Source organism: Pholis gunnellus, assembly GCF_910591455.1.
Source record: "Pholis gunnellus genome assembly, chromosome: 5".
Classification (NCBI taxonomy): domain Eukaryota; kingdom Metazoa; phylum Chordata; class Actinopteri; order Perciformes; family Pholidae; genus Pholis; species Pholis gunnellus.
The window spans coordinates 10490036-10503995 of record NC_136531.1 but is presented as its reverse complement, the minus strand read 5'-3'; the positions used below and the strand labels follow the sequence as shown (position 1 = coordinate 10503995).

General features: G+C 40.5%; 1 protein-coding gene across 1 annotated transcript; it reads left to right on the top strand.

The window, feature by feature from the left end:
• Positions 1-594: 594 nt before the first annotated feature.
• Positions 595-12485, top strand: aimp1a (aminoacyl tRNA synthetase complex interacting multifunctional protein 1a). Its single transcript, XM_079158850.1, has 7 exons — positions 595-730; positions 3475-3605; positions 4450-4563; positions 6430-6576; positions 8594-8790; positions 10143-10311; positions 12098-12485. Coding segments are annotated over exons 1-7 (927 nt in total). The 5' UTR covers positions 595-728; the 3' UTR covers positions 12265-12485.
• The last annotated feature ends 1475 nt before the right edge of the window (positions 12486-13960 follow it).

The following is a 13960-nucleotide window of genomic DNA, read 5'->3' as shown; positions in this document are numbered from 1 at the left end:
TTATGTTCACGCTGGCTGAGGCAAAGACCACCATTTGAGGAAGTGACAGGTTGACACTGTCAGTGCAAGTACTAGTGAGTAATACATTCATACCTTATAGCTGCACAGTGATGCTGCAGATGAACCGAGTTCAGCTATGTTATGATAATAATGTTAACAACAAACAAAGGAAACCAATAATATAATGTGCATGAAATCAGAAAAACGAGTCTACTCACGCTCAAATCTGTACGGCCAAGTCGACGGAATTAACTCTAAATTAGTATTAAAATATTTGAAATGAATATCGTTTCCTGCCTCTGCGATGTGATTGGAACAGCTGAGTGAACGTGACCAATTACGTCATTATTCTGCGCCAAAGTAGTCCACGGAAGAAAAAAAAAAACATAACAATTATGGAACTTAAATCAAACTAAGTTATTTCAAAAAACCTCACCAAGGTTGTTCATGCCGTATTTTCTGAAGAGTTGGTTTCATTGGAATGATTACACTCAGGCGTTATCCGTTGCCTCCTTACGTGTTGCGACGGTGTCCGATCTATAGAAGCTATGACGGAAACTCTACCGGCCTGTTTTACATCCGGATGCTGCTGAGATCTAACGGTTGGGGGCCTCAGACACTAGCTGCCTGTCTGTCAGCTAGCTAGCTAGCTGTAGCAGGAGCCAGTACTAGCAGCTGTCAAGCCCCCACCTCTCCCTGAAACGTGCTGGGGTTGCGGTTCAGAGTCCATGTAAGTTCCAAAAACCTGTTTAATTTTTTTACAACTAACCGATCTTACGTCGTCAATAACTTCTAACCAACCGCCTAGCTAGTGGGATGCCAGGGCTAGCTACATGAGAGTTAGCCCAAAGTCAATTTGATTGTCCTTGTCCCAGCTACATAGTTCTGTGTGAGCTGAACCGAGTAAATGCTAACTGACAACACTAATATACGTTGTTGAGCAATCCATCCTCCACATATCACAAAGCATTTTAATTGTGTGATCATCATTAACTTCCCCAATATTATCATAAACATTAACATCCAATCCTTTCAGCACTCCTTTAAGTTCAATAAGTGTGTGCAATGACTACTCCTCTAAACAATTAAGAAAATATGGAAATAAAAATCACAATGGGCACTCGACAGTATTTTATACTCTACATGTTTTTAAAGAACTGATGCATTATCAGATAATACGAGTCTCACTATTTCTGCTGTGTTATGTTCCTAACTGTTTTCCTATGCCGACATGGACAGTAATTGGTGTTTTTTGGTTTATATTTGTGTGAGTTATGAATCTCATGTCATTTATTCACCAATTTCATATGCATGTAACTTAATTGCCGGCATGTTACATTTGTAACCAACTTCTCTTCTTCAAACTCTCTTGTTCTGAAAAACAATAAAAAGGCAAATATGAGATAGAAGAGTACATTATGTCTCCTGAAAATCACTGACAGGGCTGCATCTGGTGCTAAAGACCTACACAAGTTAAGATGTGTAGGTCCCTCTAATGCCTTCAGGTGGTGCTGGCATACTGTTCTCTCTATTCATTTACATCGGTCTGGTTGGCAGACAGGTGGGGAAGTATCCTCCATAGTTTATTTTCACTGTGGGAATGAAGCATGAAAAGAGCAAACACTTGTGTCCTGGTGGGTCCGCTCACCACCGCACCAGAGAAAGCTGGTGCTTAAATGTAACAGATTTACACATCCGATTCAAACCACCTGTTTAGTCTGTGTATAGCTATGCAGTATTATCTTTTGATATTTTAATTTGATAATGGATGTAGACATAAGACGTCAGTGTGGAGAACTGTTGACATAGCAAACATGTCAGCCATGCCTATTTTTAGGAGCTTGATGAGGCAAACACCTCTCCAGTTGAGCACCAGCTGTCCCCTCTTAGGCGCAGTTAACCTGCTGGATTTGTACAGCTGCAAAACAGGAGATGAGTCAAAAAGATTTGGATTTCCATACAGTGAAGACATGTAAACGGCATCCTGGAGGCTGCCGAAAGCCCACATCACTTTAATGCTCTTAACACTTTTGGCTACTTCCATTTGAAATCCAAAGCTGGATTGAACTTTGTCTTCATGCTGCAGTACAGACCTCGGCCCCAGGACTCATTGTCAGGGGTTATCCAAATGAGATCAGCCTTTTTGTGGCTCTTGTCATTACTCCACACTGGTCCTGTTTAAATCAATTCTGTTTCTCAAAAAGCAATGCTTTGATCCTTGATTTTATCAACTCCAGCTCTTTTGTGTTTCTAATTTCCTCATCCCCCAACATTTTGTTTTCATCTCGGGCCAGCTGTTGTTTTCCAGCGCCTCCCTGTAATATGTGTAAGAAGTTTTCTTCCCTTTTCATGCCTCAGCCTTGTAAAAATCCTTCGTTTCCTGTTTTAAAAAAAAAAGAAAAGTAATTTGCCAAGCTCAACATGATTAAGGGACATTAACCCAAACTGGTGCCCAGTTGTGCTTTGGTTGAGTGGTCCAAAACTGTCTGAACCCTTCTGAACTTCATGTCCAAAACTGAATGCATGATGTTGATGCTAAGTGTGCTAAGTCTGAATTTGACTTCTTTACACTTGTTACTATGAAAGACGGATAGGAATTCATCCAAGAATTTGGCTTCACCAAGTCGACGTGGAACTTGTCATGGCTGTTGTGAGGTTTTCATTAGTTTTTTTCATTCATGTTGCAACAAACAAATTAAATAAACCTGGAAACAAGATTTACTGATTTATTTTCTCATTTTTATAAGAAGCAGCGTATGTTCTTCTGATTATCTCTCAGCATGCATTGTGGACAAAGGGCCGATTTTGTCCAGGTTTTGGGAAACCAGCCAACATACAGCAAACATTAAACATCTATTGAGACATTGTTTATACCTACTGGGACTGCACATGGAAAACATGTCAGATTATGATTGTTGTCAGACATTTTCAAACATGTCTAGATTTTGCTTTTGGAATACAGTGTTTACTAATGATCCGCCAGTACATTATATTATATGTTAAACAAAATAGGAAATGCCTGTACAATGTAATGCAGTCCTATAGAACAGCCCTGCAACCTATACCACCGTTGCAGAAATGAAATGTTTTTGTTGCGACTGTCGGAGAGAAGTTGACTTTACTCAGTGGTCAGTTTAGAGCTGTAGTTTGTGGTTACGTTGTACTGGAATGCAAACCTCGTAACTCCAAACATGTATCTTTGTAGATGTTCAGCATAGCACTTTAGAATACCGTCTCTTTTTACAATGTGTCACTTGAGTAAACTTGAAATTTCCTGGAAGAGGGCAACTTCCTAAGTACTTGTGAGCTTGGTGCATGAACACTCGCCTCCATTTAAAACAAAAGGAAAGATACTATTGCGGAATTTGCCCCTACACGTTGTATTGCGAATGTAATCAGTTCAATATATTGTCCGGCTCTAATATCTAGCTTTTTGTAGTATTAAGATTGCTGAATGTGTTTTTTGTCTGTTAGGTTTTTAGCTCGCTCCTTGTTCAAGATGTCAAGTCACAATCCTTTGTTGAGGCTGGAGCAGCGAGCGTCCGAGGCTGACCAGATCATCGAGTACCTCAAACAACAAGTCCAGCTGCTGAAGGAGAAAGCCGGTAAGAGACGCACTTAAACTTACACAACCACACACTAAATTGCTTATATGTAGAACATTTTGTCAGCTCATTACGAGCCGACAGTCTTACAAAAAGTGTATATATATATATATATATATATATATATATATCTATATCTCTCTTTATAGTACACTTTTATAAATGATGAAGTTGTGTTTCTAAATGTGTCTATATTTCTGTGCAGGAAGTCCTGTGTTCAGATGTAGTACATAATTCATTTCTGTATTGGCTGTAGTTTTGACATAGTTTTGGGCTGAAGAAGTGCTTACGTGCATGATTCACAGTCTCATGATTTAAAGAGTGAAATCCCTGTCGGACTACGAGCAGTTTTATGATACCTGAGGCCCCACATGGTAACATGGTATCCGTAAGCTTGACTCATAAAAAGGTGGTCAAATGAGCCAAATATATTCCATACATAAATGAGTTACTTTATAAATGAATACATGTTTAAAACATGTTATTAGGTAGAGTTACGTCTTATTTCTTTACAAAATATAATGAGAGCAGACGTTTCTATTTTTGTTGCAATTGTGTAAATGAATAATCTTTATGATCTTGTACAATGACAATTGAATCACTTGCACAATGGGAGACGTATGAATTATTCTACAGGGGTAAGGACAGGGTGTTTTACTGTAGTCCAAAAACTGGATTCACGGACAATTCTGTGGTTTCTTTAACTCCAAAAGAGACACAATATAGACCTATAATAGTTACTGATATTGTATTTGTACTAGTTCAGCAGTTCTGACGATGTCCTGTGGGATAGTGAAATTTCATTCCAGTGCTGAGAGCTAACAAGAATTTGCCTTTGCTGCAGTCGTCCAGGCCAGTGTCAGAGAAGAGAAGAAGCTGATGGTGGAGAATGCCAAACTGAAGAATGACATCGAGGAACTGAAAAAACAGCTGTTGGAAAAAGAGAAGAAGAGGGGAGGTATGTTGGGTTTGGTTCCCAGCAAAATCTTCCATCACAGATTAAATGTTTGTCTGTTAAAGACCTTGATGTTGTTATCCTTCATATCTAGTTATATGTGACATTAGGAACATTTGATGTCAGTTGTTGCTCATTATAGCTTTGTTTGGTTTACTATGAATGATAACATCTTTTGCATTGTCGCCTAAGCCCATTATATAACCGGATCTTTTTATTTATTTTTATTTTTATTATAAGCAGCCATAGTGCTTCGAGAATCCCCATTACAGTGATGGGGACAACATGTCTGCCAGCTATGTGCGTCTGACGTACGCTGACATTCAAGGGCAAACGGCTCAGATCATTAACACACATTTAATGTTTTCCAGAAAGACGGAGGGCTGGAAGAAATAAGCAATTTAACCTTATTCAAAAAGAGCCAGTATGTTAGTGTTGGAACGTAGAAGGAATGCGTTCCAATATACCAAAGACTGTGTTTCTAATTGGGATGTTTATTTTTTGGGAGGGGTTCTTTTCAATGGCTTTAAGGTGGCATTCAATGGCTTAAAACACGGATGAATAAGAACTTTTTGAAAGCATTGAGATGGTGAAAACTATTGAATATGAATATAAAAGTACCTTGAGAAAAATATTTCTGCAGCAAAGGAATAAAAACTGTAAACAATTTTACTGTAGTTGAGTTGAAGACGAGCATTGTTCAAACCCACATCAGTTATGGCTGAAATACTTTTTTGGGTCCACTTTGGTTGTTTCATATTAGCAGCTCGTCAAGCTGTCATGGCAAACATGATTGCAAATAGTTTTCTATGAACACATCCAGCATACATGGAGCAACAAAGGCATTCATTTGGTAATGAGTTTCTGGCCATGGGACAAATTTAAGACCAATATTTGCTTTTTTTAAGCTCTTCAGTTTTGGTCTCCACCTACTCCTGATTTAAATACCGGTCTCTTTAGCTGCTAAATGCTTCATTGTGTTCACCAGCCAGACGCTAGGTCAGGGTCAGAAAACCCAAACTGTGAGCTGTAAGAGGCTAAACATAGGAGGGGGGGGGGGGGGCTGGTAATATGCTGTGGGTTCTTCACTACTAGCAATCCCTTTATACTTTACACACAGTCATTTCATTCATTTTGAATATAACAATATGGATAAGTGCAGCTTTAATTTAAAATTCCAGTCGAGATCCCAATGTTTCCAGAGACGCATGAATAAAATAAGGCACAGGACGTCTACGATAACGCCATTTGATATAATAGTGCAACCGTATCACCTCACAGCAAACTTAAGGAGAATGTCTCGAGTTTAAGAGGTTGTTGCGTGTAATTCCAAGGTAAACCGGAAAGGTCCTGAGCTCTGGTCCTAACATAGAATTAAGGTAATTAAAAGCATTATGGCGACGGTGGTGTGCCTGCAGACCGATGTTTGTCAGACACAGGCACTGGATTTTTCAGGCGCCTTAAATGAGGGGTTATTTTTTTTTCTGGAGAGTTATTGTCAGACATTGTTCCCTGCTTTATGGCTCCATTTCCTTGTTTCCATGAACTTGGACACTGTGTCATTTTCCCTTCTAAACTGTTTGCATCAGGAGAGCAGTCCTCCCACTGGGTGTGTAAATAAATCTACCATATCTGTCATTTCGTTGTACCATGTTGATGCAACCAGCTCTGCGCGTACGAAGTAGTGCACCTTCTGTATTTGTAATTTAAATCATCTTTTTCACCTCAGAACTGCTATGCTCATCTTTTCATACTTTCGCACAACATTTTGGACGCTACGAGCCGAGAAAACGTCTTTCAGACGGCAACTATGATCCGCTATTCAATCATGTTTTTCTACTGACCTTTTGCCTGTTTTCCCTCCTGTAGTGCGGGCAATGGCCATGCTGTCGAGTGACAACAGTGTTGAGTGCATTTCGAAGCCCACCCCTCCAGCAGCCTCTGCTTCCCCTGCTGCTGCCGTCCAGAGCTCCCCTCCCAAAGATGAGAGTAAAAAGAAGAAGCCAGAGAAAAAAGGTAACAGCTGGAGAACAAAATGAAGCCACATTTCAGGGTTTTATTATGAATCCCCTTGAAGTTTTCACATCCAATAAAATTTCATTAAATCTCTTTAGATATGTCGTATAGCAACATTTGTATCATTTATTTCAGTTTTTCATCTCTTTCATTTTCAGCAGAAAGGACTAAAGTCATAAAAGTGACCTCTCACCACTGCAGGATTTATTCCTACTTCATCAACATTATTATTATTCTTATTTATAACTTTAAAGGCAGAATGCGTTGGATTTTCCTAATGACCCCTAGAAGTGTGTGGCAGTATCTGCCCTGTGCCTGTATTTTCTTATGCGCTGTGTTCTGGATAACCAGGGGCCAGATTGTAAGCACGCATGCAAGAGGAGCTAAGAAAATGCCGGACACAGTGCCGAAAAATGCAAATGTATATAAACGAGAGTGCATGTGGGGTTGGCTTTTACCCGCTGGCGAGCACCCTAACCACGGTCAGGGGGGCGTGCACTTTCGGTGTCGTTGAGCCCGAGGAGGAGGGGCCAACTTCATATGTTGGATTTATGAAGTGCAACCGAGAAGCCCTACTCATTCGGCCTTTAAGGTTTTGTTTAGGATCCTTTATTTTCTATCAACATCTGTATAGATGCACTCTGTTCTTCAAAAGTCAATATGGCCAAGTCAATGTTTTTCCACTTGAATTTCTGATGATAATGATTGTATGACGGCGATATTGGCCTCTGAATGGATCCACGATCTCTGGGCCTCAGTAGGAAGAACTTTAGTAAAGCTTCATTTGTTTTGGACTTTTATGGTTCCTAAGAGGTGTCCTCGTCTAATCTCTCCAGTAAATGAATCCAATTTTAAAATGATTTAATGTTTTGTGGATGTGTGTCATTCAAGGACCCATCATAAAACCAAAGTATCCCTATGTGTCAAATATAATGGCATTAAACTGTTTCACATTTATAAGTTTAGAATACAAAACAAGAAAATTCCATTGCAATAAATCACTCAAATATCTGTCGGGCACAGACAGAATGATTAGCACTGGATGTGTTTGTTCGGTTATAATTTAGAAAGGGAAAGAAACCAGCGTTGATTGATTGTTGTGTCTGGCGTTTCCTACATCCAGATGTTAGGGAGCTGTTGGTGAGAGTTCTTTATAAGGTGTTGTACATGTTCATGTGTTACCTCAGGCATTAATGTAACTGTGTTCTCACCTAATCCAAACAGTCATTACTTGTTAGTCTACAAACCCATGTGTAACTTCAGTGTAGTCGGTAATGTTTCACGTCGCCGCGCTGTCATCGCTGCAGAGCATTGATTACACAGAGGAGAAATGTTGAATATCAAAGGCGGGGGTTGGAATTCATATTCATCAGAGCTGGTGTCGGCTCGGAGGAATGATTAAAGACTGTGTGGTCATTTGATCAGTGCAACCCACTGGAATGAATGTGTAAGCAAACCAGGCCAGTGAAAGGTACTCTGTCTCTCGGGAGGAAGCATCTGCTATTCTGCTATGTCATTGGATCACGAAGCACTCACCCAAAAGTGCGTATTGGTCCACTCATTTAGTCAAGGTTTGTGCTCCGCATTTCTGGAAAGAAGTGAAAAACGTGCAACCCTCAGGCCTGTCATTGGTGGTGTTTTTGTCATTTATGGGAGGAAATTAAAACAGATTCCAGACAGATGCCCAGTATTGCTTCAACTATGATTTGTTTTTTTATCATTTCCCTTGGAGCCATACCAGTTGGCCGAAATATTGTCAGTGCTTTTAAACAAACATTTTCGATAATATCATGCACATTTTAGAAATAATAGCATGAAAACTCTCACAGATGCCTCTCGTCATGCAGCAAACCTTCCCTCAACACATGATGGATAGCTACTGTCTGTGCTAAAAGTGCTCCTAACCAAAGTTCCAACACCCAACCACATTGCTCTAACACGCTTTCATTGAAATGACTCAAACATACTTAAATGATATAAAAAGTGTGTGGTATAACAGTGTTTGCCTTTCTTAAAGCTGAGAAGAAGCAGGCAGCCCCCAGCCAAGAAGACGTCAAGGTGGACGTGTCTCGTCTGGACCTGCGTATTGGACGCATAATCACAGCCGAGAAGCACCCTGATGCTGACAGTCTATATGTGGAGCAGGTGGACGTGGGAGAGGCGTCTCCTAGGACAGTGGTCAGCGGGCTGGTCAAACACATACCTCTGGACCAGGTACAGTACAACTCATGTACTTGGTGGCTAGTTTATTATATACAGCTAGCTAAGACAATACAGAAGCACTAGTGCAATTTGCAGAGTGGAATAAAGACATTTCTGCAATATCATGTGATGTTAAAATGCAGTGCAATTAACAGGGTCGGGTCAGGGAACTTTGTCTTATGATGAACTGGCCACCTCAGAGATTATGTGAAGAGATTCACACACATTCACTGATTTAGCTTGTTTTTAGATGTCAAAATCAACATCTGCCGACCTTCTACAATGTCTGCTTATGAGTGAGGAAAATGTAGACTTCAATACAAATTTTATTTCCGTACTACCTTTATGAATCCCTGCAGAGACTCTATTTGAGAGTTGTTTCCACTACACACACAAGCAGTGCTGTATACGTTTGTATGCATTAGTGGCTCTCTAGGGTCATAGTAAGGATTTATTGGCCCATTTTAAAGTGACTTCTTAAGTGCTGACGGTTCTGCTTAGAAACTCAACATTTCCTGTGGGTGTTTCAGGATCTCCATTGAATATCGGTGTTTATTTTGCTTCGCATTTATGTTTTGCTCCTGGAGCAAATCAATGTATGGTTGTCAGTATTTCTCTTCATATTTCTGTGCTTGCATTATGTGCCCAGTGTATACCTCTTAAATGGAACCATATGCTTGCTGAAATCATGAGTAACAAACCCTGTCTGACTTTGTCAAAATGAAGCTATTATACCTAAAGACAAATAATTGGAAGTAGAAAGGTTTTTCCCATGCACACAGACGAATATTAGACTTTAGCTCCTAAAACAGTTGACACTGTTGCAGCAATGACATTTGGTGACACAGTCTTTAAGTGCTCTCTTACTGCGGTGAGAAACTTCTGCAACAGTCTTAAATCAACTCATTACTTGTCAACTGTAGTACTTATACAAGTTCAATACAAGTATGAGAGAGGCTAATCATAACATTATGAAGTGGCTATGCTCCACATAAAATATAGCTCAAGTCAAACAGTTTGCTTTGTAAATTCAGAACATTCACATTCTGTCCCTGACTTGAGATGAAAAATTCAAAGTACAACCAAAAGCCCCCGGTCTAATTTTGGTAAGCCAAAGAGCTCTCCAGACTAGAGTTAAAGGTTTTTCTGTTTGCTTTTCACTTTTGATTTATGAAATGAGGCAAACAAACCATAATCCTCGGACGAAGCAATTTTGAATAAGGAGATTAGAGTGGCATTATTGTTTGTATTGGATTATGGAATTCTCAGGCGCACCACACCAGTTGAAGGTGTTGGTTTTTTTTTTAAGTAAATCAGGTATTATTGGCTGTAAAAATGCATTTCATCTTCTGTCCCCCGTGCAGATGCAGAACCGCATGGCGGTCCTGATGTGTAACCTGAAGCCAGCCAAGATGAGAGGAGTGGTGTCCCAGGCTATGGTGATGTGTGCCAGCTCACCAGACGAGGTCGAGATTCTCGATCCTCCAAGTGGAGCAGCACCAGGGGACAGAGTTACTTTCCAGGGCTTCCCAGGTACCAGCACCCGATTACTGCACCCACAAAAGCAGATTTTGCTTCCCCCACCGCTGAGTGACTGTGGATGATTGTCATGGAATTAAGCCCACTGAAAAAATTTCCCAGCCTAGTTTCCATGAAGTGCCTCCGACTGTAGGAAATGGGAGGGTGTCGTTTATGCTTCTCACTGCCAGAAACAACACCAGTCATGATGTGTTCTCAGACCCCACCGAACGCTCTCATTAAAGGACTCCGTTCTGTTTGTTGGTGGCTAAATGGCCTGTGACTGCTGATTTGACAGACTAATCAACGGTCATTGGTAGGAATGTAACCTACTCTTTTTTTTTTTTAAGTCAGTCGGAAAGATAAGTGTCTCACAGTAACCGTCTTGTTAAGTTCAACTAATGTGAACCCGATTCCTTATTAATTTACACATCAACTAGACCGTACAAGAGTTTAGGTCCCTCCTGGGAATTAATACAAACACAACTTTTAATGAATGTGGCCTAAAATCAAACACTGCCACCAACAGGCCAGTGTGATTTTTCTATTCAGTCTCTAGTTTTGAAAACTCACATTTATTATAGAAGTTAACAAAGCTGAATATTAGTGATGAGAAGAGGATTTGTTTTGTTATTCTCGTATTGTTTTGAGAAAAAGAACCAAACGGAGGAGAGGAGGATATGATGAAGGTGGATCTGTGGTCCAACTACCCACATTCCAGATGCATCACTTGAGGCTTTCATCCCTGCAGAGCAGCCACTCTAAAAGCTGTTTGATTCACAAGGCATCTCAGTGGCTAGAATCATTTGTATGGACACTGAATTAAAAAGAGTCCAATCCTCTGAAAACTCCCCCAGAGACCAGCAGTGGAGGAGAGTGCAATGATGGGATTGGTTCATTTGTCATTGTGATTTTGTTTATTAAAAACCATAGAGCTGAGGCTGTTTCCTAAAGTTCATATAAAGGAAATAATAGGTGAAAGGTTGTTGTTTTTTTTCCTCCTCCTTTCCTCTCTTTTCTCCAACCAAAGAGCCATGGTACAGATTACGTTACAGCCAATCCACTGCTGGTGTGGGTACATGGTTGTAATTGCCCGCATTTCCCCAACTAATGGGGCCCAGTACCTCTGCTTGAACTTAAGAATGTGCTCAAGTTGCTCATCAAAACCTCTTTCACGCTCCTGATCAAAACTAATTGTTGCCACTCTTGGGTCGTAAATGGCAGCATTGAGAAATGAAACACATTTGTGTCCTCACACCGTGAGATGGTTGGTTACGTAGAGAGGAAAACGTTGACACCAGACAGAAGCCAGCCAGTACCGGTTATGATTTCTCTCAAGGCAACATCAAAAACAAAGTCCTTGTGAAGTGAGACCTCATTTAATTGTTTTCCCTGGATGTATGCTTTGATTCTGAGAAGTTTGGTTTAGATGTTTTGAATTATGGCTGAGAACAAACTGTACTTTTAAAAAGCGGACAATCTAATAACATGATAGAAAGTATTTACAATTCACATGGGATGTATGAAATTAGAATTAGCCTGATGAATCATGGTCATTTGCTCACAGTGTGTGTGTTTGCTTCAGCTTACAACACAGATTGTTTCAGTGTACGCTTAATATGAAAAAGCTGAATATGAAAGGTTAAGTCTTCTATCAATGGCACATCAATACATCAATACGTCAAAACAGTATTTCAGGTATTTCAGATTCGGTACAGTTCTGGATACAGAAATCCTGTGTGACGGATGAGCAGAGAACAAAGGAGTTTCTAATGGATTAAAACTTTCTTCTTGACTGCAGGTGAACCAGACAAAGAGCTGAACCCCAAAAAGAAGGTGTGGGAGCAGGTTCAGCCAGACCTACGCACGGACGGCCAGTGTGTCGCAACCTACAAGGGAGCTGCCTTTGAAGTTGCCGGCAAGGGAGTCTGCAAAGCCCAAACCATGAGCAACAGTGGAATCAAATGAAATAACAGAGCTGCTTGAAATAGCTCAGTGTTTACTTGGCAATCATCTGCAGTGATGAAAATGATGTAGTTGAGAAAACAGAAGGGCAAGGAATGAAGTTAATGCTTTGAAGATGTTCAATAAAGGGATTTGAAAAGTATACATACTTTTAATGTCTGTTATATGAATCTGTCCCATGACAATCAGGTTTTTTTTCACCGCTAAAATATACACAGCAAAGTAAACTTATTCAATACAACCGTGTTTCTGCTTGAATTCATCAACTTTGTCCTTTGTCCGGAGGCACCTTAGCTCAATTGTGCTTTGGCTTTGAGGTTATAAGTCTAAAAGACATCAGGGCTGGACTTGAGCGAGCATCATTGGTTTCCACTTTGTCTCGTCCTGAGCATTTTAATGAGCAGGAGATGAAATAGGGATGTTGGACTACAAAGCCCAACAAAAACAGATCGGGTTCTCCAGCTCTTTGCGGGCGCTATTTAGATGGTGCTCAGTCCCAGCTCAACAATCTTCTGGCCCACTGTCGGGATCTCAGTCTGGGCTCTGTGATGCCAGTGCCATGTGCTTTATTTTATTGTCCTCTTGAAAGAAAAGGTCTACCCACCTCCGGAAGTATCGAACTACACCGAAGAAACAGACAGAAAGCTGTGCACCAGAGGCTCTAATGTTACATCTACAGTAATTAAGGCCATCCACGCTACAACAACAGCTGTCAAGGGTCAAATCCGACCATCGCACAGAACTTCTGCTGACTGTTTGAGGCCTCTTCTTCAACAGATTTAGTGTATTCTCTCTTTTTCAATTCCCTGGAGAGATAGTCACCTGTGCTGAGATAACTACTCCACCAATAGACCACAGATGGAGGAAATGTAAATGATATAAATATCAGTTTTTATCTCTAATATTTTGAACTGAAATGAGTCAATCCATAAAGCTAATTTTGTTTTGTTATCTGGCCCCTACCACAATACACACAGGATGACAATTCTTTAAACTTTTCTGCTTAAAAAGGAATCCAGTTTCAGAAGACATTAATCTCCTTCACTGCAGATGGTGCATCTTAACATCTGCAAGTCTAAACTGCTGCTGCTGTTACTTTTGTTGCCAATAGATGGTGCAGTATAGATTGGAACTGCAGTTGTGAAACTGCTGCTAACGCCACTCTGCAAAAAGAGTGTATGGGACGGGCCTGGTTTTCTATCGCAGCACACGGACAGTCTCCCAACAAGTGCTTTAACACCCACCCGATTGTCAATCAAACGGTGTCCTGTGGGTTTAAATGACTTAATCTGTCCCTTTCAGGACACTTATGCACCTCGAGTATAAAATAACAAGAGATCCTCAATGAGGTGAACCTCTCATTTTGGTTTCGATGACATATACAGCTCTAGTAAGTGACCTCCGCCAAAGCCTCTTCTCACCTAAACCACAGACTTCTTCCTGGGTTTTCTGTGACCACGAGTGTTGCAACCTGAGCGAAAACTCACTCCAGGATATTTTGAGTCAGACGGTTGGAGACCGTTCGTTTCCTAATGGGATTTTCAGCTGCATCTGGTGTACACTGTGAAGCCATTACCTATTCATCCAAACATATCGGTCTTTAGATTATCTGAGCTTTCCTGATCTTTACATTTATATTTCTTTATTAGGATCTAGCTTCTTAAGTGGGCGTGAGACACTTTCGTCTAGAGTTAATAAT

Excerpts from the sequence above, each read along its gene's own strand:
- aimp1a (XM_079158850.1), top strand. Across the intron at positions 4,564-6,429 it reads AAAAGAGAAGAAGAGGGGAG|TGCGGGCAATGGCCATGCTG; the intron begins GTATGTTGGGTT and ends TCCCTCCTGTAG. Across the intron at positions 8,791-10,142 it reads AACACATACCTCTGGACCAG|ATGCAGAACCGCATGGCGGT; the intron begins GTACAGTACAAC and ends TCCCCCGTGCAG.